Here is a 25,615-nt window from a genome sequence, read left to right on the forward strand (position 1 = left end):
GAAGAAGATGATGGACCAATTGAAACCGGAGCTAACTTTCTTCCCTCGCTGCAGTCAAAAAGGTCATGGCATCTGTCACCAAAAGCTTTTGCTACAAATGAAAAACCTCGTGAAACTTTGTAAACAAAGTGGTGGTTGTTAATTTGCATTTTTCTATCTCCTTTGATTAAAATTTTCACTTTTGGGTTAATTTGCAGCAGTTTGTTTTTAGTAGAAACTAAAGATTTTCGATTTTTCCTGAATATTAGAGTTTGCTCGCGAAATATACTTATTCCAGAGCCTTTTAGTTTGTGCGCGGCCGCGATCATTTTTTCGGCGCCCTCCGCTGTAGTAAGTTCCATGATGACAGTGCCGCGTTGAATGTTGTTGCTTTTTATTTGCCGGCCACTTTTAACTTGCAGTTCTTCACCTTCTTTTATCATCAGAAGCCCCTCGCAAGTCTGTTTAGCGAATTTGATTGCATTGGTTTATGATCCTAAAGGGAGGTGAACCACAATAGATTTTTAGTTTACTTTGCGAGACAGTATTTCCAATTGAGTTTCTAGAAGTTCAAATCTCTCTGACATGACGGTTAGTTGTTTGGTCAGTTGGGTGTTGAGTGCTTTCATGGAAGTTAACACATTTGAAAGTGATAATAAATCATTTTTTGTGACTACATCCTTAAGCTTATCATCCAGTGTTTCATTAAGAAGGATTTTTAGATCGGCAACAGATAAATTTCCTACTCCCATTGTTGTGTTTACTTACATACTTAAGTTGGCGCTACAGTCCTGTGTGAACTAGTGTTTATAGATCTTTTTTTGTTAGTGGTGTTGTGTTCTGGTGAAATTTCGGTTATGTTGCGCTTGCAGTTCATCTGCTAAAACTTGATTAGTACCGCAGTTTGAATTCTAGATTGAAAGCCGAAAAAATCCTTTGGAAACTTAATTTGTCAATGATCTCAAGCAATCCTTCTATATTATCGAATATATTTTTACAACGCGTATTCGAAAATGGTATTAGTTTGAAATTAACTTGTATACTTTAATTAAAATCGAAAAAAATACGAGGAGCTATACAAAATGTACACTTCTACTTTGACAGTTCAAATGTCATACATTATGAATTTCAGACTTAAAACCATTCAATCAAATTTACATTGAACGGTTATAAAAGTAATTTTTAATCCAAAGAAGAAGACATCCATCAATACTAAAAGCACGCATTTTCCATGAAAGAGCTTGGGCCCAAACTCTATTAAATGCTTTATTCAAATGCAATAATCATACTTTTTCCACCACGATCTTAAGATTTGTTTTACTGTTCGGTTAAATAAACCGTCAAATCACCGGTAAACCTTTAGGATTATTATCTCTCCAAATACGCCACATTTGTTAATTGACTTTTCTATTCAACCAAAAGTGAGCTTCATCGCTAAACAGAATTGGCTCGATACGTACTAGTATTTCAAACATAACCATTGTTTTCAAAATATATCCGCACGTGTGGAAATACCAAACAAAACAAAATATAAATCACCGCAAGTTAAAATATGGTCGGCAACTTAAAATTATAAACCTTCGAAAATTCAACCTTTAATATGACGGAATCTTTGTAAAAATAAATACAGTAAACGTACAATATTTTCAAATTAAAACATCAAAAATTTCAACCTTGTTCAATACTTTATGTACCTATAATCGAAGCTGTCATTGACTTTATTGTCAGGGTTGGAAAAAATCGTCCTTTGACCTATCAGCTGTTTTTAATTTAAAATTTACCCCAATGTCTGACGTCAATTCAAACTCGTTGCTCAGCTCATGTAGGAGCTATGTATTTGCTATCAACCAGGAGCCTATTCTGGTAAAAGGTAAGCATCAAAAATAAGTGTAATTTGTACATAAACACACACCCTCGACGACGACCGACGACTGTAGGTACTGTTGCTGATGCCATAGACCTAATGATACACAAAACATACAAAAAACTAGAACATATACTAAATAATAATAATAATAAAATATGAAGACTTATTGGATTATTATTTTACTTGTCGGGCAGGAGGCTTATTGGATTTGGAACAAGAACATAGAAGAAAAATATATATGTGCAGTACCTTTAACGTTTTGTACATATGTACATAAAGGGTGGTTAAATTTTAATTGCCGATGTTGAATGTTAACCACACCTAAACGTAGAGAGTTTTTTAAGCATTTCATTTGACATTTTTCAATTTCAGACTTATTCCATTGGAACCATGGAAAGATACACAACCAAGTCACGCATTAAAGTTAGTCACGCTTATTATGAAAATAAGCGTCCAAATCAAAATGCATATCAGGCACGTCAAGGTAAATCATCTTCAGTGATGGAACACATTTGCACATCAGTGGATCCAAGAGGGGTTGTCGAAAAAACAATACAAGCACAAGATTTATGGACTGGCGGCATCAACGGGCCGCATTTTTTCCACAATGAGGCTGGTTAGGCAGTTCCTGTGAAAGGTGTTCGCTATCATAAGATGATAGTGAACTTTATACTCCCCCACTTGGGAGTTATTGATGTGGACGATATGTGGTTCCAACAGGATGGTGCCACTTGCTACACAGCTAACGAAACAATGGCTCTTTTGCGCAACGAATTCAATGGACGTGTTATTTCAAGTGGCGGCGATGTCAATTGGCCGTTGGGGTTATTTGAAAGAAAAGGTGTATTTCAATAAGCCACCAGCATTTCAAGAGCTAAGGGATGAGATAATTTGGCACATTAAAGCCAACCTCAATTATGCCTTAGCGGCGTGTACCTCAAAAACCTGAAAGGTCCTTATCAATGTGGCTTCAGACCAGGAAAATATACCATTGGCCAAATATTAACATCACGGCAGATCTTTAAAAAAAAGCAGGAACTTTAAAACGATCTTTTTATCGATTTTAAAGCAGCGTATCCCCTTCCATTCCCTTCCATTCCTGACAACAGTACTCGCACACAGAAATGGTTGAGAGTTGTCAGTAACTAGGTCCTAGTCCTCAAACGGACTGCTGCGCCACCCAATATTTTTTTTTTATAATAAACACGAGGGGATATTACTACCCTTATTATGCAGAGGCACAGTGTGAGCACTAGGAAGAGGAGAGAGGGTTTAAAAGGAGATGTTGGTGCACATTGGTTTTGAATTCCTGAATATTGCAATGACTAGGAGAGACAGAGTGTGGTAAGGCATTCCACATTCGCGGCTAAAGTACGGCTAAAGAACGAATCTCTGTATTTGACAGTACGGCCGAACTTGGGCTCGAGGGTATACTGATGAACATTCCTAGAAGCGCGAGTATTACGGTTGAACTGTTTAAGTGGAGGAATGCAACTGGCTATTTCACTAGAGCATAAGCCGTTAAAATAACGGTAAAACAGGGTCAGACATGATGATATTATCATCTATCAATTTTAATGCTCTACGTTCAATACTATCCAAGAGACTTAAGTAAGTTGCAGGAGCACGAGCCCAGAGATGGGAGTTGTACTCAAGCTTTGGACGTATGTAAGTCTTGTAGATAACAGCCAGATCAGAAGGGGTGAAATATTTCTTGCATCGCCTAAGGAAACCCAAACACCTTGCCGCATTTTTGGCGACATCGCGTATGAGATCGTTCCACAAGAGGTGGTTGGTGACACACATACCGAGAATATCGAGGTGTTCTCATTGATGCAAGTGCCACCATGGATAGTGGCAAGGGGGGTTTATCTCGCTTTAACGAAACAAGACAGCATTGGGTTATCGAAGCAGTAAATTCCACGCGGTTTTTTAATCCTCATTGAACAATGCTGTTAAGGTCGGAATTTAATGAACTTATCATATTTTTTTTCGTTGCAGTTCTACATCCGAAGAAGAGGGATGTGAGTCTGAAAACGAATATGAAAAGCTAAGAGTACTATCGTCAGCGAAACAATGTATTGGATTAGATGTTGCAGACAGGAGATCATTAATAAAAATGAGAAAGAGTGTTGGAGATAAAACAGAGCCCTGGGGCACACCAGCATTTATTTTATGGTTTTCAGACTTGAATCCATCCAATACTACATGTATTGAACGATCCGAAAGGACCAATCCAATGAAGCAAGGATTCATGAAAACCGAATGCACGCATTTTCGATAAGAGAGCCTGATGCCGAACCCTATCAAATGCTTTTGAAATATCAAGTGCAATAATCTTACTTTCTCCAAAACGATGTAAAGATTTGCTCCACTGTTCGGTGAGATGTACCATGAGATCACCAGTGGACCTATTGCTTCGAAAGCCGTATTGTCGGTCATAAGGAAGCTTTCCATCTTCAAGATATTTCTTGAGCTGATAATTAATCAGCGTTTCCATGACCTTGAAAAGAAGGGATGTAAGTGCAATCGGTATTTAGAGGGTGAGGAAGATTTGCCTTTTTGGGAATATGCTGGACAAATGCCGTTTTCCATCCGCTCGGAACGAGACCTGAGGAGTAGGACAGTTGAAAAAGCTTACGCAGTGGGTTTGCCAGCGTTGAAGAACACCTCTTCAGAACAATAGCGGGGATACCATCCGGACCATCGGATTTATGTATGTTTAGATCTCTTAGGACTCTTGCCACAGTACGAGTGCAAAAAAAGATTGGTCTAAAGATTGGAATCACTAACTCGCTCAAGTCCAACGAATTAGATGGCTGGGTCATGTAGAGCGAATGGATTAACGCAATCCAAAGGTTCGGTACAGTAGAGGAAGACTACGACTCAGGTGGCTCACGCAAGTGGGAGAGGACCTCAACTAACTTTTCAAGCTGGAGACGCATGCAGGTTGAGGCCCGTGTCCAATCCAGACTGTAGCGCCACTTTAACTAAATAAGTAAGGATGAAAGTGTGCCGCTGATATTTTTTCCATACATAACTGAACCATACCAATATTATCATAATAAAAAGAAATGATAATAATTTACTAAATAATTTGTAATTTATTAAAAATCAACATCGGCCCTTAAAATTTAGCCACCCTTTTTTAAACAAAAAACAATTTTCTAACTTTATTCATGACGTCATCTGTGTTGAGTTATTTTACTATGGTTCATTGATTTATTTAAATAAGGACCACGTTGCCTTAAATTTATCCTCCATGCAACAACAAAAAATACCCTAAGCCTACATAAATATATACCTTCATGTGTAGGTACATAAAGAATATTAAGCAAATTTTATTTTTAGGGAAATACATAAATCGTTGTCGTTGAGCTTCAGAAGTTAGAATGTTTGTGTTTAATTGAATTAAAATTAAATTTTGTTCTTTTGGGCGAGCTCGATGTCAGCCAAAGACGGATAATCCGCATTTAATATGTCTACTTTATATCAACTTAGCACCCCTCAAACCCTCTATTCCATGGTATGGTATTCTGTCTCTGGAAACAACCATGTAAACAACATAATAACGGCTATCGGTTTCCTCAACAGACAGGGTTTCCCTTTGATATGAAAATGATGACAGAAAGTAAATAAAACAAAAAACTGGGGGTTTCTGCATAAGAAAAAAAATAAGTGTGTAAATTTGCAAACGGGTTGAACTTAAACAAGTTGGAGGCAGGCAAGAACAGCAGTACCTACCTTCCCACCTACATTGGGGTTGGGGTTTGATTGTAGAAAACAGAACAAGAAACCCCAAAGTCATATTGTATTATGGTGGTTGACTTTTGACATCCAAGGGTACAAAAATAGAAAACCAGAATAATTGTCTCCTTATTCATGATGGAAATCGTACCGGCTTGTGCAAGAGAACATATTATATTTTCTTTGCCCGAAAACTCCAAATTGGAAAACTTATAAGAAAAGGATACACTTGGTGTATATTTAAGGTTTGTGAATATATATTTTTGTTGTTGTTTGGACAAAATACCTTAACTTTATAAGCCACAGTACGTATACAAAGAATCCCTTTTTGGGGTTGATTAAGTTACATTTTAAAATAAACTTGTTATGCTCTTTGGGAGCTGTTTTTTTTTTGCTTTGGAAGGTAAGGAGTGCAAATCTTTCATGTCCTGATGTCAAGTGGGTAAAGTTAGAAAAGCTTTTTCAAGTATCATTGTTCACTTATTTTTTTTCTCAAGTAGAAGGGTGGGCATTGCCATGCATTGGGTAAGTGAAGTTGAAAGAATGTTTTTTTTTCATTTATCGTTCGAAAAAAGGGTAAACGGGTTACCCCAAAAGAATGTTGTAATGTATCGCAAACGCAAGTTTATTGAGAAATTGTTGGTGAAGAGATTTCTTTATTGGACACGATACTTACGAGCAACGACTTACGATACTCGTAGCAAGTTTGAATTCAATTTTAAAAGCAACTACCAGAAAGATACGAAGGTAGAACTTTTTCATAAGCTTAGTATTCTGTGGACATAAATTGGAATTTAAAACAAAACAGTCTCAGAAAAACACACTGTTGATTTTAACAATCCTGACTTGATAGATTGCCGTCGGGGTGACTTCCTGGCCACGTAAAAGCTTCATAGTTGCGAAGCATCAACAAGCCTCGGATACGGACGGATTTACTGTTGACAACCAACGCAAACGAACTTCGGATAATCACGTGGTATGGTAGGTCCCTTAATAGACCACCTGGGGGCCGAAGAATTAGCGGAGGCCCTAGACCGCTATAAAGCAGACATCACCGGACAAAAAGAAGATACAAAACTGCGATATTTACTATGGTGACTGTTATCGCGAAAACCAACAGCGCCTATTTGGATATGGCTTCGTCATTGGAGCCAGACTTAGGCAAGAAGTCTTGAGCTATAGGTGCATCAATGAGCACCTCATGACCATACGCATCAAGGCTAAACTCGGCAACATTAGCCTGATATGCGCGCACGCCCCCACAGAAGAGAAAGAAGACAACACCAAAGATATGTTCTTCGAGCTCTTAGACAAAACATATGAGCAGTGTCCTGGGCGATTTTAATGCCAAGCTAGGAAGGGAAGACATCTTTGGTGGCATAATCGGGAAGAATAGCCTGCAAACACCTCCGACAACGGATTTAGGCTCATAGATTTTTCTGCGGGGCGAAACGTCATGGTAGCCAGTACGCGTTTTCCACACCTCAACATCCACAAAGGAACTTGGACCCCAGATCAATCTACCGTCAACCAGATTGACCATATTGCGATCGACGTCAGACACGCTTCCAGCATCATAGATGTCCGAACTTTCCGAGGAGCTAACATCGAGTCGGACCACTACCTCTTGTAGCCAAGGTAGCACTTCGGATTTCCAGACCCAAGACAAAACAGGGAGGTGCTGGGAGAAGGTACAACGTCGAACGGCTACAATCGCCAGAGATCGCCAAATCCTTTTCCGACCGAGTTAGAAGTAACCTCTCTCGAAGTTCTGTGCCGTCAACACAATGTACGAAAACCAGTGGCAACATTTCCAAGATGCAATCAGAGAAGCCGCTTTGATGTGCTGGGTTTCAAGCAGCCACCAACAAGGAACCCCTGGTTTGATGAGGAATGTCGGCAGGCAAATGCAGCCAAACAGCAGGCACGCAAAGCGGCGCGCTGCGTAAAAGAACGAGAGCTGCTCATGAGCTCTATGAGCAGAAGAGGCGAGAGGAACACCGTGTTCTCAGAAGGAAAAAGAGAGGTGAGAAGCGTGCGGTCGAAGATGTTGAGAGGTTAAAAAGCAGGAATGATGTTCGAAAGTTTTATGAACAGGTGAAACAAAATTCACAGGTACATAAACCTAGAACCGAAGGCTGCAAAGACGAAAGTGGAAACATGATAGTGGAACCGCAATGCTGAGGATATGGAAGGACCATTTCTGTAGACTGTTTAACTAAGACTGTATAACGGCGACGACGAACCGAATTCCGCTGTCAGACAGGATGATCCATTCAACATAGACGATGAAAGCCAACAATCCCGTCCTCCCGACTTAGACGAAGTAAAGATTGCCATATCTAAGCTGAAGTCTAATAAAGCCGCTGGAGCCGATGGCTTGAATGCCGAGCTCTTTAAATCAGCTGAAGATATGGATGAATGGAACCTCAGTATTGTTTGCCCGATCCTGAAAAAAGGAGATCCTCTAAACTGCACCAACTATAGAGGAATCAGTCTACTTAACATCGCCTATAAAATCTTCTCTGCCGTAATATGTGAACGTCTAAAGCCCATTGTCAACAACCTGATAGATCCTTGAAAGAATAGTGCAGAGCTCACACGTCAACACTAGAGGCACTATCTTTCAAAAGTCTGTCCAATTGCTGGCATATGCTGATGACATTGACATAATCGGAAGAACTCAGCGTGATGTCAATAAGGCTTTTGTGAGTATTGAGGCAGAGGCGGCAAAAATTGGGTTTAACGGTTAATGGGGGCAAAACAAAGTACATGCTGTCGTCAAGAAAGGAAATACAACACCGACGTCTTGGTCAAAACGTCACCATCGACAGACGTTACTTTGAGGTAGTCAAGGACTTATTCTACCTAGGCTCTGCTGTAAACGCAGAAAACAACACCACCGCTGAGATCGTAGACGACGAAGAGTTAGCCAGAAGGGTAAAAGTCCAACGACTAAGATGGCTGGGTCACGTAGAGCGCATGGAAACCAATGCTCCGGCCCGGAAAGTCTTCGTATCCACACCCACAGAACAGCGCAGTAGAGGAAGACCGCGGATCAGGTGGAGCGCAGAAGTGGAAGGTGACCTCACCCAACTTGGAGCGCGAAACTGGAGACATGTAGCTAGGGACCGAGCTAGATGGAGAAGTTTGTTGAGTGAGGCTCTAGTTCACACCCTAAGTAAGTAAGTGAGTAAGTACTTGCCGAGAAGCGCAAATGGACTGAAGCTGCACAAGAGGAAATCAAGTCACTGAACGAGCTTAAAGTTTGGACACTTACAGATCTGTCGCCAATTCGCAGGAAGTAGCATAGCATCAACATAGCCAAGTCGTAAACAGACCTCAGTAGCTATGTCTTCAAACGAAGCGGAGTATGTAGCCACATCACATGCAAGTCGAGAACTAATTTGGCTACAAAGACTCTTGACAGAAATGGGGGTAGATATTAATCAGCCCACGATTATCTATGAAGATAATCAAGGATGCACTCGCCTAATTGAATCCGAGAAGTGTGGAACTCGAACAAAACATATTGATATTTGCCACCATCATATAAGAGACCTAAGAGAGAAGAAGATCATCGAACTAAGCTTCTGTCCATCAAATGAAATGAGAGCTGATATTTTGACAAAACCACTTTCAAAAGATGTTTTCCTCAATTTTACGATTTTTTTAGGAATTCGAAAGATGACCAATCGAAACCATCGGGAGCAAGAGGATAATATTATTAAATCATAATCATCGTTACTAGAAAGAAGTCCTTGTTTTTATTTCTAAAGTAAATATATATTGAAGAGGATACTTTCAATAAATACCTTTAAAAAACACTCATGAAATGTAAAAGATAACTGTTCCAATTTTTCAAAAATATAAAATTATTATTGAAAAACATAAGCAATCGTTTTTTAATATTATGAGAAAATTAGTTGTCACAAATTCTATTATCCCATCTTTCTTTCTAATAATTAATAAATATATTATATCCTGTTTGTAAAACAACAAGACTCTAATAGGTTATGGGCGAATCAAAAGAGTCAGTTTGTGGAATTTTCTACTTTTTAAGGATGACTACTCTCATTTTAGGACTGTTTACTTTTTTAAACATAAAAGTGAGACAGCTGAAAAGCTGGAAACTTTGAAAATCTAGTTCAGACAATGGAACTGAAATAAAGAACCGCCAAACGACACAAATTTTAGAAAGGGTGGGAGTTTTTCACAGCAAGTCATGTGATTATACTCCAGAACAAAACGGACGTATAGAAAGAGAAATGAGAACGATAGCTGAAGCTGCGAGAACAGTCATTCATGCTCGAGGCTTCAATGAAAACTTATGGGGTGAAGCCGTAAACTATGTCGTTTTTACAATCAATCATACTGGTACTAGTACTGTTAAAGATAAAAGTCCAACGGATATGTGGTTTGGAAGAAAAAAAAGACACAAACAAGATGAAATCTTTTGGTTGAGACAGCTACGAATTAAAAGAAGGCAACAAGAGAGGCAAGATGGACAGAAAATCAACGAAAGGTATATTTGTCGGTTATGATATTGATTCTCCAGGTTTCAGAGTCTTCATAAATGAGACCAAAGACGTTATCAGTTCTAGCAATGTAGTTTTTGATGACAAGACTGAAACCGAAAGCTCTACTGAATTAGAAACACCACTAACTGAAACATCTGATACTAAGAAATCAGACACAAGCTCAGAATATGGAAGCGTTGAATCTGAAGAGAGTGAAGAAAATGGAAGTAAATCTGATAGCTCTGAAAGTCCAGTAGTGCCAACTGTAAGAAGAAGCTCACGATTACGTCGCGTTATAAAACCACCAAAAAGATTCAATGACTATGTAACTGACACAGCACTAGTAACACAAGATATTAAGGAAAGTATGCCTAATGAAACTAGTGATATTTCTGTCAACGTAGCCCTTCAAGATGAAAACTGGAAGAAAGCAATGTTAGAGGAGTATGATTCATTGGTAAAAATGAAAACATGGATCTTAACTGAAAAACCTAAGGATATTGCACCTTTAACCTGTCGTTGGGTGTAACGAAAGAAAAATGATGGAAGATATAAAGCAAGATTGGTCATCAGAGGGTTTGAACAGAAAGAAGGTAGAGATTATTTTGAAGTTTTCAGTCCTGTTGCTCGTCTTATGTCAATCAGGCTTAATGACTTTTGACGTAAAGACATGGTAAGCTTGATGAAAGAATTTTCATGTACCAACCAGAAGGCTTCAATGACGAGTCAGGTCGTGTATGCGAATTAAAGAAAAGCCTATACGGTTTAAAACAGGCACCAAAAGTTTGGAACGAGACTTTTTCAAAATTTCTGAAGTCTCTAAGTTTCAAATCCACTGATGATGACCCATGTGTTTTTTATAACAAAGAGAGAACTAAACTTTTTGTCTTACATGTCGATGATGGTCTCGTGGTCGGACAACATGAAAACGAGATGTTAGAAGTTTTGAAGAAAAGCTTCTCATATCTCGGAATGCAGATTCAAGTGTCTGAAGACAGAATATTTGTAAATCAATCCAAATATGCTGGAAGAATTTTTCTACGATACAACTTTGTAGATATAAACCCTGCACACACACCTAAGGAAAGAGGCATGGTCACAGATCCTGGAAATTTTGCTAACGATAGTCCTTTGGACAAGTCCACGCCATACAGAGAAGTCGTTGGAAGTCTGCTATATCTTGCTACCATATCACGTCCAGATATAAGTTTCGCAGTCAATTACGTAAGTCGCTTCAACAATAAGCCAATGAGAAGTCATTGGGCAATGGTAAAACGTATCTTCCAATACATAAAAGAGACAACAAAATTTGGAATATGTTTTAATGGAGATATATATCTGTCTGTATATAGTGACTCCGATTATGGTGGAGATACAGAAACTGGACAGTCCACTAGTAGAGTTATCCTACTACGTGGAGGCCCGCCTGCCAAAAATCCTCGTTTCAAACCCTCCCAGTGGGTGCCGGGCGGTAATGATCACCACAGTTGTCTTGTACGTTGTCAAGATGGAGATCAGCTAAGATCAGGTTGAATTGTTGAAGTTTCCTACTCCTTAATAGTAGTAAGCTTTAGCAATGCAATTTGACCATAGATACGGGGTCCCTAATTTCAGTGGTGGTGTGAGCGTGTTACATAATCCGTGCCGAAGAATGAAAGGCTAGGGGGCAAACCAGTCGCTAACGAGCTCATTCGGATGCCTTGGCAGGGTCCGTCTTATTTTCTGCCTTACTCCGGTATATCGGCTCTGCCGGGGCTGACTTCTTTTTTCCGACCTACTCGTGGGACCAAAATACAAAAAATTTCAAAAATGGACCAAATAGACAAGACGAACGTAGAACCCTCCACAGACTTGGAGGATGAACTCTTGGCCTCCAGCCAGGAGACTTTGAAGGGAAGCTCCAAGGTTATCCAAGAACCGTGGATAAACAGCCTCAAGGTGCGAGGCCTCCAAAACAACCAATACGACCTCTTTTATAAAACCGCAGATCAAGATCAAGGTAATCCCAGAACTTGTAGTTTAGCTAAGAAACGTTTAAAAGGTTTTTTATGTCCAAATTTTAGCACTCCCGATCTGACAGCGCTAAATAGCGCTGGTAGTTCCAGCACTTGTAAGCAACCTAAAACCACAGAAAGTATAGGCAGTGCTATTCATAGCACTCCTATACTTCCTAAACCGTATACAAAACCGATGATTGATGAATACAACAATCTTCTGGCCAGCCGAGAAAAGGCCGTTAAGCGAAACAGATCTCAGGTAGAGACCTGCACGTCTCAGAAAAAGAGCAAGCTTGACGACCGGACAAAGCCAGTGAAAGCACCTTCTTCTGGAGCAGCGCAACTGCGTGCTCTTAGTGAGGTTGTCAGGGATGACCTCCACGTAGCTGTTGTGGATGAGCTCTCCACAAACAGCAAAGGTCTGTTGAACGCGTGGAACTCTATCGAGGGCAAGCTCTCTGAGATGGTGTTTTCATACACTATACAAACAATGAGGGCCCCTACCCTAGTTTGACTCTGGCGAGATGCTCAGGGGGCATAGGGTAATTAAGTGTGCGGACAGGTTTTCTAGGGATTTCCTTAGTGAAATCATTGCTAAGGTGAGCATTGACTGGGAGGACTTGAAGCTCAAGCTTATCCCAGCTAAGGACATCCCTAGACAACCGAAGGCTCGCATTTGGTTGCCGCTGAGAGTTTTTCTTAGGGAGGGAACTTCGACATTGGCGTTATCCAAGAACCGCACCTTGAGGCCACAAACGGCCTCAAGGTGCGAGGCCTCCAAGACATCCAATTCGACCTCTTTTATAAAACCGCAGATCAAGATCAAGGTAATCCCAGAACTTGTATTTTAGCTAAGAAACATTTAAAAGGTTTTTTATGTCCAAATTTTAGCACTCCCGAACTGACAGTTGTCAGATTTGAAGACAAGAATACGCAGGGTTTGCTGATGGCCTCTTTTTACTCTGCCCATAATGCACCATCACCTCCGGAGGATGTGTGCAAAATCATAACCGAAGCTAACATCAAAAAGGCAAACCTTCTGATCGGAGGCGACGCAAATGCTCGGCATACCCTTTGGGGACGTTCTGTGATCAACGACCGAGGTGAATCACTTTTTGATTTTATTATTGAACAGAGGCAATACTCCCACTTTCGTCTTTCCGAGCTCGGAAAATTATGATGGATGTGCTTGATGTTTCCCCTTTTGAATTCGTTTTCGGATCACAAGTGGATTCTTTTTCAAATTAATTTCGAGTCAAAAAACCCTCCACCTTTCAGAAATCCCAAAAGAACTCACTGGACGAAATTCAGTCAAATTGCGAATTCCAAACTAAGCAACTTACCGAATCTCACTGAATCGATAGGAGACCTTGAATAAAAGGTGAAAACCTTTGAAACTTCTATAAGACAAGCTTTTAGAGTCTCTTGCCCAGTTAAATATAGCCGTAAAACCCTTCCTTCTTGGGTAAATGAAGAACTGTCCAGTCTTAGGAAAATGACGAGGACAGTTTTCAATATCTGCCACAAACATAAGTTTTACCAACCGTATAAAGACTCTCTTAAAATTTACAAGCAAGCCCTGTCATCAGCCAAAAGACAAGGCTGGAGAGAATACTGTCAATCAATCGAAGACATAAAGGACTCCGCAAGGTTCAGCAAAGTTTTATCGAAGGAACATTGTAATCCTTCATTTCTAAAAAAGACTGATGGAGCCTGGACAGCCTCTTCAGCCGAATCTCTTGAGCTACTGATGAAGACGCACTTTCCGGGTTGCGAGAGTGATAACCCCGAATCGCTTGAAACCACAGAGCTAAACGTAGCTCATGTGGAGCAAGTCAATTCCGTTATAACCAGAGAAAATATTTTGTGGGCCATCAATACTTTTTCTCCATATAAATCCCCAGGCATGGATGGAATACTGCCAGTTATGCTTCAAAAGTTGCATGATGTGGCAGCTCCATGGCTGGAACAAATTTTCAAAGGATGTCTCCTTCTCAAACATGTGCCCATGTCGTGGAGACAAGTCAAAGTAGTTTTTATCCTGAAAGTGGGTAGGCGAGGTCAAGAATCCGCGAAGGATTTCGGACCAATAAGCTTAACACCTTTTGTGCTTAAGACCTTGGAGCGCATTCTTGATTACCATATTAGAGAAATCCTAGTTGGACGGCCTCTCGAAAGCTCTCAGCATGCTTATCTTAAGGGCAAATCTACGGAGACTGCCCTCCATGAGGTAGTGCGTACTGTAGAACAAACAATTTAAAAGAATTTACTCTTGCCACCTTCCTAGACATAAAAGTTGATTTTAAACAACGTCCTTACCGAATGCATAGAAGAATCGCTTGTTAAGTTCGATGTAGAAGACTTCATTCGAGAATGGATTATTTCCATGGGTGGAAAGCTTTGAGCCTCTCTAGGCAACAAAACACGTGAGTAGGGGAACACCCCATGGTGGTGTCCTTTCGCCTCTTCTATGGCTTCTGGTCATGGATACAATTCTCGTTAAATTAGAGAGATGTGGAGTGAAGGCGGTAGCCTATGCGGATGATTTGGTGCTATTGGTGTCAGGAAAGTACTGCTCTGTGATTAGTGAAATCACAGAGTCAGCTTTGAAGAAAGTAAGCAACTGGGCCACGAGTTGTGGACTAGGAGTTAACCAAAGTAAAACTGAACTGTTGCTCTTTACCACCAAAACTAAAGTACCGCCCTTCACGCTGCCTCGACTCAATGGTCATATCCTATCATTGTCTTCCAGTGCAAAATATTTGGGAGTTATACTCGACCCTAAACTAAACTGGAAACTAAATATTGAAGTACGGGTTAAGAAGGCCTGTGTTGCCTTCTACGCCTGCAGCAAAACTTTCGGCAAAAAGTGGGGACTTCAGTCGAGGATGATTTTATGGACGTACACACCACGTGGGCACCACAGTGGCCATGCGTACATGCCCAACGGACGCCTTAAACGTTATTTTGGATCTTCTACCAATCGACCTTTTAATTAAATACATAGTTTTCTGCAGCGCTATTAGGCTGAAGGAATCAAACAGCTGGTTTTCAAAACCTTATGGTCACAGCAACACAACGAAATTGATTCCCTCAGATATTACCTTGGTAGACACTGACTTCTGCACTCCTACTTTGAGAATTAGTAAGAGTTTTAAGGTTATTTCCCCATCGAGAGAAGATTGGGAGGATGACATCGTGTCGATAGGTTTCGACACAACCATCTTTACTGACGGCTCAAAGATGGAGTGCGTAGTTGGTTCTGGGATCTTTTCTGAGTCCCTTAATGTAGCCAAATCCTTTAGGCTTCCTGACTTTGCTACCGTTTTTCAGGCTGAACTGCTGGCAATATGGGAGGCATGTAAGATGCTTAAACAAAACCCAAACCAAAACCGAAATGCGGCTATCTTCACAGACAGTCAGGCAGCTGTCAAAGCCATTAACTCGGCCATATCCTCATCTAAATTGGTCCAACAATGTCGCGATGAGCTTGCGAACCTAAATATTAACCTCGGTGTCACCCTGATCTGGGTTCCGGGCCATAGTGGTATCGTGGGAAATGAACGGGCTGACGAGCTAGCCAAGCAAGGATCGGCCCTTCATAGCTCACTCACATTCCTCTTGGTGCTATGAAGGGTAAAATCTTGTCTATCTACCAAACTGAATCAAACCGAAGGTGGAGCAATTTACCCAACTGCATTATATCTAGGAAGATATGGCCCACCTATAATAAAACCCGTACAAACGATCTTCTAAGCAGGCCAAGGCAAGACATAGCCAGGATTGTTGCGGTTTGTACCGGACATTGGCCTATAGGAGTTCATGCAGAGAAGTTGGGTATCTCTTACAACACCTTTTGCCGTAGCTGTAGTGACCAAAGAGAAAGTGAAACCATAATCCATTTCCTCTACAAATGTCCTGCTTTGGCAAAAGCATTCTTTCAAGAACTTGATGAGCTATCTGAGGCAAAGATTAGATACTTAATCTTTTTTCTCAATGCGACAAAATGGCTCTAACATAATCGCTATGAAGCTTCTCTATCAATCTATCGTATAGAAAGCTAAGAAGCTAGTGTTTTTTTATAATGCGAAAACATGGGCTTTCGATAAAAAACAAATCAGAGACAAACAGAAGAATAAGTAACCAAAAATGAGACGTTTAAGTTTCTGCCCAAAATTTCTTTATCTTGAGAAGGAATTAAAAAAAGGAGCTCAGTAATACTCTAAAAAGATCTATAAGAAGGCTCAATGGAGTATATCTGAAGAATATTTATATGATTTCAAGTAAATTTATATTGTTTCAAGTAAATTTTCGTTGAATGTTTTTATGAAAATTAAATTAATATTATTATATCAAATTCATCGTTACTAGAAAGAAGTCCTTGTTTTTATTTCTAAAGGAAATATATATTGAAAAGGATACTTTCAATTAATACCTTTAAAAAAACTCATGAAATGTAAAAGATAACTGTGTCAATTTTTCAAAAATATTAAATTATATTATGTTTGTGATTTTTATACGCTATAAGATTTGTATTCTCATTACAGAAGCTGAAGCTAGATTACTCCACAAATCCAAAACAAACATTGATTGCTAATTGAAAGACCAAGAAATCGTTATCGTGGATATTCTATCAGTTACTTGGGGCATTTGAAGGTAGCTCAAGAACCTCCCTTTCAATTGACTTATAAATAAACTACCAGCATCTAGAAAAATCCAAAAACAACTATCTACTTACAATTGATATTTAAAACAACAAAAAAAACAAGAAATAGAAGATGCTCTAGTTAGCTAGTTCCCCAGACACCCAAACAGACAAGAAGAGATTCAGCTCCGTCAATGAGAAATGGCAGAGCAAAGAGGTGGGCAGTGGAGGCGACATGACTATGCATAGTCTTATGTTTCTTCCATCGCCATCGCATCACATCGCCCTTAATTAAATTTTAATTGAGCACCTCATTAGTTGACTCTCTTGTCTATGTCAAGAGGTCAGCTGTTGTAGTAGAAAAGATGTTATTTTTGTTGTTTTTCGTTTGCTCTTTTGCTCGATTCGATGATGTGAAGTGAAATTTAAATCTAATTCCGTATCAGAGTAAACACGAGCCCGCCCCATATATATACAGTCACTATCTCTTATCACAACGGCCACAAAGACGGACGAACCAAAGGGAAACTATACAAACAATGATTCAGTCAATCGCCCCCATCCCCATAGCCATCAACATCACCAATTTGCGGGTTATCTCTTCTTTTGTTTGCTCATTTACTAAAATAACAGCAGAAGCAGCAGCAGCAGCAGTGGAAGCAGGCACAAGCACTCTGGAAATTGAAAATGTATGTTAATTCCATTAGGAGACCGCGCGCCGCATCGTTGCTGCGCTGCACAACACAGAAGCCTGCAAGTAGTTGTTCCTATCTTACGTAAAGCTTCTACAAAAAAAAATACATACACGCCTAATCACTTGAGGAGCCACAAAATACAAAACGAAAAACAAAAAAAGCGAAAGAAACCAAACGAACAAATTAAAGGCTTTTCATCGAACCTTAGGAAGGGGGGGCAGTCGTCGTATAGTCACAGTCACAGTACAAAAAAAAGGGGTCAACCAAGGGAGGAAGTAGATATAAATTGTGTTTTTCGTTTCCTTCTACAATCGATCCAATGAGACGGATCGATTTTACATCTTCTCTGATTCTGACACGGGCTCGAAGTCGAAATGAAATGAAGGAAAATAAATATTAAAATTTAGCTACTTACACTTCCAAGATGCGATCACCTTTTTTAATGCCAGCTTTTTCGGCAGCTCCACTCTCGAGGACCGCACTGACGTGCTGCAGCGGGGCGTAAAGCTCGCCGTTGATGGAACGTAGCTGGCCACCCTCGGACACTTGACCACGTACATTGAAACCGAAACCAGTTTCTGTTTTGTAAATTGTTACTTCTCGCGGACCATATGCATCAGTCATGGTTGCACACGGTAGGTAAAAGTTAAAACAAAAAACAAGAGATTATTTTTTTGGTTTTTTAGTTTTCTTTGAAAGAGATTTATGTGTTATGTATTTTGTATTTTTTCACCGAACGCCAAGGAACTTAGAGAGACACAGATTTACATTTAAAAATCAATTTTAGATTTGAATGCAATTTACGGTTTTGCTTTTTTCCGACTTTGACACTCCTTGCGACATTTCTTTCCTTCTTGTGTGTAGTTTTTTCTTTTAGCTATCTAATTCTGGAGTAGTTGGAAAATTGAAGTCCCAATCCGCCATTGGTTTGGTACAGTGGGTTGCAAAATTAGCTTTTGGTGTAAGTTTGACATAATTTAGCTAAATAGAGAGAGAGAGTTAGCGAATATATCTTGGCTGAGCGAAAAAAAGGGACTAGTGACAGAAATGTCAAATGCAGAAAATACAAGGGGTTAATTGCACTGAGAGTCTTTGGCGATGTTCGCATCACACATCAGAGTGGTACGTTCTTGGCAGGAAAATAGTGTATCTTAAAGGTTAACTTACATGTATCCGTACATCAAAGTCTGAAAACAAAGAGAATGACAAATAATGAAACTACAGATCAAAAATGCTGATGTCTTATGAATTGAATAAAAAAAATCAAATTCATTTGAGCTTGAAAATATAAAAGAAAATAGTAACTTTATTACTAGATAATATTATAAAAGGGAAATAGGCATCAAGAAACTGTTTCCTCCAATTATTGTATGAGAGTAGTTTTGGATGGATTCAAGTCTGAAAACCATAAAATAAATGCTGGCGTGCCCAGGGCTCTGTTTTATCTCCAACACTCTTACTCATTTTTATTAATGATCTCCTGTCTGCAACATAATACATTGTTTCGCTGACGATAGTACTCTTAGCTTTTCATATTCCTTCAGACTCACATCCCTCTTCTGTGGAACTGAAACGACAAAATATGGTAAGTTCATTAAATTCCGACCTTAACAGCATTGTTCAATGGGGATTAAAAAACCGCGTGGAATTTAATGCTTCGAAAACGCAATGCTGTCCTGTAACGTTAAAGCGAGATATACCCCCTTTGCCATTATCCATGGATATTCGATATTCTCGGTATGTGTGTCACCAACCACCTCTTGTGGAATGATCACATACGTGATGTCACCAAAAATGCCGCAAGGTGTTTGGGTTTTCTTAGGCGATGCAAGAAATATTTCACCCCTTCTGATCTGGCTGTTATCTACAACACTTACATACGTCCAAAGCTTGAGTATAACTCCCATCTATGGGCTGGTGCTCCTGCAACTTACTTAAGCCTCTTGGATAGTATTGAACGTAGAGCATTAAAATTGATAGATGATAATATCATCATAAGTTCATTTACTTCGCTTGAACATCGTCGTAAGGTTTCTTGTCTTCTCTTTTTTACAGTTATTTTAACTGTTTATGCTCTATTGAAATAGCAAGTTTCATTAATCCCCTTAAGCAGTTCAACTGTAATACTCGCTCTTCTAGGAATTCTCATCAGTATACCCTCGAGCCCAACTTTGGCTGTACTGTCGAATACAGAGATTCATTCTTTAGCCATACTACGCGAATTTGGAATGCCTTACCACACTTTGTCTTTCCCAACTATTGCGACATTCAGGAATTCAAAACCAATGTGCACCGACACCTCATTTTAAACCCTCTCTCCTCTTCCTAGTGCTCACACTGTGCCTCTGCATAATAAGGGAAGTAATATCCCCTTGAGTGTGCGTTTATTATAAAAAAAAAGATGGCGGGCTTTGAATGTAGATTTACAGAAATTTAAAATCAACTCAAAAGAAAGAGTGCTGAACAACTTTCGTTTCTTAATGTCTGGAATCCAAAAATTTTCCAAAGCATTTCATTCTAGTGTTTGCCAAAGCAGGACATTTGCAGAGGAAATGGATTATCGTTTCACTTTCTCTTTGGTCACTACAACTACGGCAAAAGGTGTTGTAAGAGATACCCAACTTCTCTGCATGAACTCCTATAGGCCAATATCCGGTACAAACCGCAACAATCCTGGCTATGTGTTGCCTTGGCCTGCATAGAAGATCGTTTGTACGGGTTTTACTATAGGTGGGCCATATCTTCCTAGATATAATGCAGTTGGGTAAATTGCTCCATCTTCGGTTTTATTCAGTTTGGTAGATAGACAAGATTTTACCCTTCATAGCACCAAGAGGAATGTTGACCATTTCCGCAAGTGAGCTATGAAGGGCCGATCCTTGCCTGGCTAGCTCGTCAGCCCGTTCATTTCTCACGATACCACTATGGCCCGGAACCCAGATCAGGGTGACACCGAGGTTAATATTCAGGTTCGCAAGCTCATCGCGACAATGCTGGACCAATTTAGATGAGGATATGGCAGTGTTAATGGCTTTGACAGCTGACTGACTGTCTGTAAAGATAGCCGCATTTCGGTTTTGGTTTGGGTTTTGTTTAAGTATCTTACATGCCTCCCTTATTGCCAGCAGTCAGCCTGAAAAACCCTAGCAAAGTCAGGAGGCCTATAGGATTTAGCTACATTTCGGGACTCAGAAAAGATCCCAGAACCAACTCCGCGCTCCATCTTTTAGCCGTCAGTAAAGATGGTTGTGTCGAAATCTAACGACACGATGTCATCCTCCCAATCTTCTCTGGATTTGAAAATAACCTTAAAACCCTTACTAAGGTTCAAAGTAGGAGTGCAGTAGTCAGTGTCTACCGAGATAATATCTGAGGGAATCAATTTCGTTGTGTTGCTGTGACCATAAGGTTTTGACAACCAGCTGTTTGATTCCTTCAGCCTAATAGTGCTGCAGGAAAATATGTATTTAATAAAAAGGTCGATTGGTCGAAGATCCAAAAAAACGTTTAATGCGTCCATTGGGCAAGTACGCATGGCCCCTGTGGTACCCACGCAAGCTGTTCTCTGAACCTTCTTTAGCTTATCAATAGGCTTTGCTAAGAGCAGGCCACCACACAATCGAACCATATGTTAAGATAGGGCGTACTACGGCTGTGTACGTCCATAAAATCATCTTCGACTGAAGTCCCCACTTTTTGCCCAAAGTTTTGCTGCAGGCGTAGAAGGCAACACAGGCCTTCTTAACCCGTACTTCAATATTTAGTTTCCAGTTTAGTTTAGGGTCGAGTATAACTCCCAAATATTTTGCACTGGAAGATAATAATAGGATTTGACCGTTGAGTCGAGGTAGCGTAAAGGGCGGTACTTTAGTTTTGGTGGTAAAGAGCAACAGTTCAGTTTTACTTTGGTTAACTCCTAATCCACAACTCGTGGCCCAGTTGCTAACTTTCTTCAAAGCTGACTCCGTAATTTCACTAATCACAGAGGTGTACTTTCCTGACACCAATAACACCAAATCATCCGCATAGGCTACCGCCTTCACTCCACATCTCTCTAATTTAACGACCATTTTATACATGACCAGAAGCCATAGAAGAGGCGAAAGGACACCACCATGGGGTGTTCCCCTACTCACGTGTTTTGTTGCCTAGAGAGGCTCGAATCTTCCCACCACTGAGCATGGAAATAGTCCATTCTCGAATGAAGTCTTCTACACCGAACTTAACAAGCGATTCTTCTATGGAATCGGTAAGGACGTTGTTTAAAAGCAACTTCTATGTCTAGGAAGGTAGCAAGAGTAAATTCTTTTAAATTGTTTGTTCTACAGTACGCACTACCTCATGGAGGGCAGTCTCCGTAGATTTGCCCTTAAGATAAGCATGCTGAGAGCTTTCGAGAGGCCGTCCAACTAGGATTTCTCTAATATGATAATCAAGAATGCGCTCCAAGGTCTTAAGCACAAAAGATGTTAAGCTTATTAGTCTGAAATCCTTCGCGGATTCGTGACCTCGCCTACCCACTTTCGGGATAAAAACTACTTTGACCTGTCTCCACGACATTTGCACATGTTTGAGAAGGAGACATAGCTTGAAAATTTGTTCCAGCCATGGAGCTGCCACATCATGCAACTTTTCAAGCATAACTGGCAGTATGCCATCCATGCCTGGGGATTTATATGGAGAAAAAGTATTGATGGCCCACAAAATATTTTCTCTGGTTATGACGGAATTGACTTGCTCCACATGAGCTACGTTTAGCTCTGTGGTTTCAAGCGATTCGGGGTTATCACTCTCGCAACCCGGAAAGTGCGTCTTCATCAGTAGCTCAAGAGATTCGGCTGGAAGGCTGTCAAGGTTCCATCAGGCTTTTTTAGAAATGAAGGATTACAATGTTCCTTCGAAGCCTTGCGGAGTCCTTTATGTCTTCGATTGATTGACAGTATTCTCTCCAGCCTCGTCTTTTGGCTGATGACAGGGCTTGCTTGTAAATTTTAAGAGAGTCTTTATACGGTTGGTAAAACTTATGTTTGTGGCAGATATTGAAAATTGTCCTCGTCATTTTCCTAAGACTAGTTCTTCATTCCACCACGAAGGAAGGGTTTAACGGCTATATTTAACTGGGCAAGAGACTCTAAAAGCTTTACTTATAGAAGTTTCAAAGGTTTTCACCTTTGACTTATAGTTTGTATTCCAAATGAGAACGCATTATTTGAAAACCCAAGATTTCTATCATTTTAGTCCTACGCACTTAGCATTCAAGCCACGGAAACTACAAGAATACCCCCTATAAATTAGTTCCACCCATATTAAAATCCAAGCTGATTTCAAACATTTTTACAAAAACGTACAAAAGTCTAAAATAAAATTGTACTTGAAAATAAATATTTGTGAAACAGGGTTCATTTTTTGATCCGTCAAATTTAAACACTCGATTTTGTCGCATTGTGGGTAAAGAAGAAAATTTTCTTTTAAAAAATTATTCATTTCAACTTAATTTTGTGAATTGGCTTTTTTTTAGTGAGTTCCGCATCGATTTGGAATGTTGTTTTTTACAAATTTAATATTAGCAACCTATTTAATGGATTCTTTAATATGTGTGAATAAAATATCCCAACAGTATGCTTAAATGGTTTCAAGTGTTATCCAACCTTAAACTGTGCCCAGTTTATTTTTCCAGTCGAAAATCGTCTAGTACATTTTTCATTCCAGATACACAATATTCTACTTCCAGCGACAGCCAGCTGCCGCTTTTCTGGTTTCTGAAGTTTCTTTATTTTTGACAACTCTTTCCAAAACTCATCATTCGTTCAAAATGGCGTCGGAAGTGCCAGCCGAACATGAGCTAGTGAGTAAATTTATTTTAAATATTTCCTAATTTTCCATCAAATTTAATTAAAAAATATATTCCAATTGATTCACAATAAATTCTACAATCCAAATATATTTATTTTACATAAAATTCAGTGTCGTCTCAAGTGAAAACTAATCTAAAACCAAAAAAAGAAAACAATTTGTGTACAACATGATAACCATAGTAAGAGCTTAAAAAGAGTCATAATGTATATGAAGATGTGTAGTGAAAACAAAAGAGAATAAAAGAATTTATAATTGCAATCATTTAAATAAAATGAATTACTTCCGCCCGCTGCTGCTGTGTTGAAAAAAAAAGTTCTCGAGTCAAAAGAGAACCCTAGAAACCTAGAGAATATATAAATTGATTATTTATCGTAGGAATTGAGTTGAAAATTTGATGTTTTTGGTGGCGCCTTGATAGAAATGTTTTTGGTTTTTCACGTCTTATTTTGCTTGTGGTCTTTTATACTCGTTTATTGGAAATCTTTAGCTGAATCTTTGTGGTCCTTCCTGTGTTTTCCCTATCGGAATTTCGTGTATTGTGTGTAAACTGAAAACAGAAGAAAAAAAATGCCAAAAGTGTGTGCTGTCGCTGGATGTGGATACCGGGGATCGGAGGCCAGAGACCGAAGACCGGAGAGTGTTTTGTGTTGTTGTCGTAATGTCTGTGTGTAAAATATCGAGCTCCCCCTCGAAGCCGTTGTTGTTGTTTTTGTTGTCATCATCATCAACATCGTTGTCGTCTTTCGCCGTCGCCGATTGAATCATCTCTACCCCTCTATGCTATTGCTATTGCTATGGCCTGTGCTGGCTCTGATGGTTGATTCCATCCACTCTTGATGTGGGTACTTATATCGTGGGTTGCTGTTGTTTTGTTTTTGGTTGGGCCTCTCGATGCGATGCGATGGTGGGATGTAGGGTTTTACTCGTTTAATCTATTCATTCCGGTTATTAGAATCTTGAATTGTTTGTATCTACGAATAAAAACATAAAAAAGGGTTCGGAAGCTGACACATCATTACAGAAGGTGGTTGGTTGCTGTTTTCCTCTGCCAAATGAATTCTATCCTCCGGAATGCTTGTATGAATTGTTTCTGGTCCGTGATGAAGTACCACAAGTTCTTATCACCGGGAATTCTGTATGTTTATCTAAAGGAATCTCCTACCCTTTTATTCTCTGTATACTTATGAGCACTGAGCGGTTTGAAAAACAAATGAATGGGGGTTTCCTATCACGGATTTTGTTTATTTTGATATGACAATAATCTGAGCAGAAGCGAGCTGTGTTCTATGAAATGTATTTGCACTCAGAGAGTTCATACTATGTGTGGTGTAGGTACTTACCTATTTACTTTTCATTCTATTTCATAATTTGCGATTGAGACAGTTCTTAGAACTTTTATTGTGCAATAAGTAGAACATATTTGCACATCGTTTTAAGTGTTCTAAGAATTTTATTTTAATTTAGAGCACGTTCGATGTAAATATTCATGCATGTAATAGGATTATAAAAAAAACTCGTGGCTGTGTTTTGAATAGTTGGTAAATGTGTAAATGGTAGAACCGTCTACTGAAAGCTTAAGAATTAACCTTATTTCAGGATAGGAATATTTTTCAATTTAAATCTGTGTTAGGAGAAATTTACATTCACCCTAATTCACCCAATTTTTGATTTCTCGAGAATAGGTACGTTAACTTAAAGGACAGGAAATGGGAAATGATAAAGTATTTTTGTAAAAAGTAAAATACAACAAAAAAGGAGCCATTTTTTACCCATTTTTGAATGGAAATTTATATTTTTAAAGCATTTTAAAATGAAATTATAGACATTTAATTAATGGTTATACTCAATACAGTAGAATCTCGTTAACTTTAACATATTTGGAACTAAACTTATTGGATTGTTCAAGTTACTGGAGGATTCGAAAATTCTTTGTTTTTACATACAGTTGTGTTCATAAAAATTGCAGTACTTTTGATTTTATAATTAAGAAGGTTAAAAATTCAATTTTTGTTTATTGTTCGGTAAGTAAATATTTAACTATGTAAAGTTTTAAGTATTTTTAACATACTAGCATATACAAAATTAATAAATATAAGCTCATAAATAAACAAGACACTGCACCGAAGCAAGTCGAAAACTTATTCAAAAACTGCGTTTGGAGGGAAAAACCTACCAAAATATTCAAGACATCCTAGGCTGCTCAGCAAAAATGGTCAGTAACGCCTCAAAATGGCAAAATAAACCGAAAAATCGAGGCCCAAAAAGGATGACTACTGAAAGAACTGACATACAAATTGTTCAGTTAGCAA

The 25,615-nt window shown here is 39.3% G+C and overlaps 2 protein-coding genes across 3 annotated transcripts in view; one reads left to right on the forward strand and one right to left on the reverse strand.

Moving 5' to 3' along the window:
* The window catches only part of LOC129945354 (sorting nexin-27), an 83,333-nt gene extending 64,946 nt beyond the window's left edge, over positions 1-18,387 (reverse strand). The window contains exon 1 of the mRNA XM_056055037.1: positions 17,866-18,387. Coding sequence (XP_055911012.1) covers positions 17,866-18,074 — 209 coding nt within the window. The 5' untranslated portion in view covers positions 18,075-18,387. The remainder of the gene's footprint in view (positions 1-17,865) is intronic.
* Positions 18,388-23,229: 4,842 nt separating this feature from the next.
* LOC129946014 (tyrosine-protein phosphatase non-receptor type 9) overlaps positions 23,230-25,615 on the forward strand; it is a 187,626-nt gene continuing 185,240 nt past the window's right edge. The window contains exon 1 of one of the 2 annotated variants that reach the window (XM_056056022.1): positions 23,230-23,295. In XM_056056022.1, coding sequence (XP_055911997.1) covers positions 23,263-23,295 — 33 coding nt within the window. In that variant the 5' untranslated portion in view covers positions 23,230-23,262. Of the gene's footprint in view, positions 23,296-23,457; positions 23,485-25,615 lie in introns of those variants that run through there. The other variant, XM_056056023.1, reaches the window with a different exon arrangement.

The sequence above is a fragment of the Eupeodes corollae genome, chromosome 2 (genome assembly GCF_945859685.1).
Source record: "Eupeodes corollae chromosome 2, idEupCoro1.1, whole genome shotgun sequence".
NCBI lineage: Eukaryota > Metazoa > Arthropoda > Insecta > Diptera > Syrphidae > Eupeodes > Eupeodes corollae.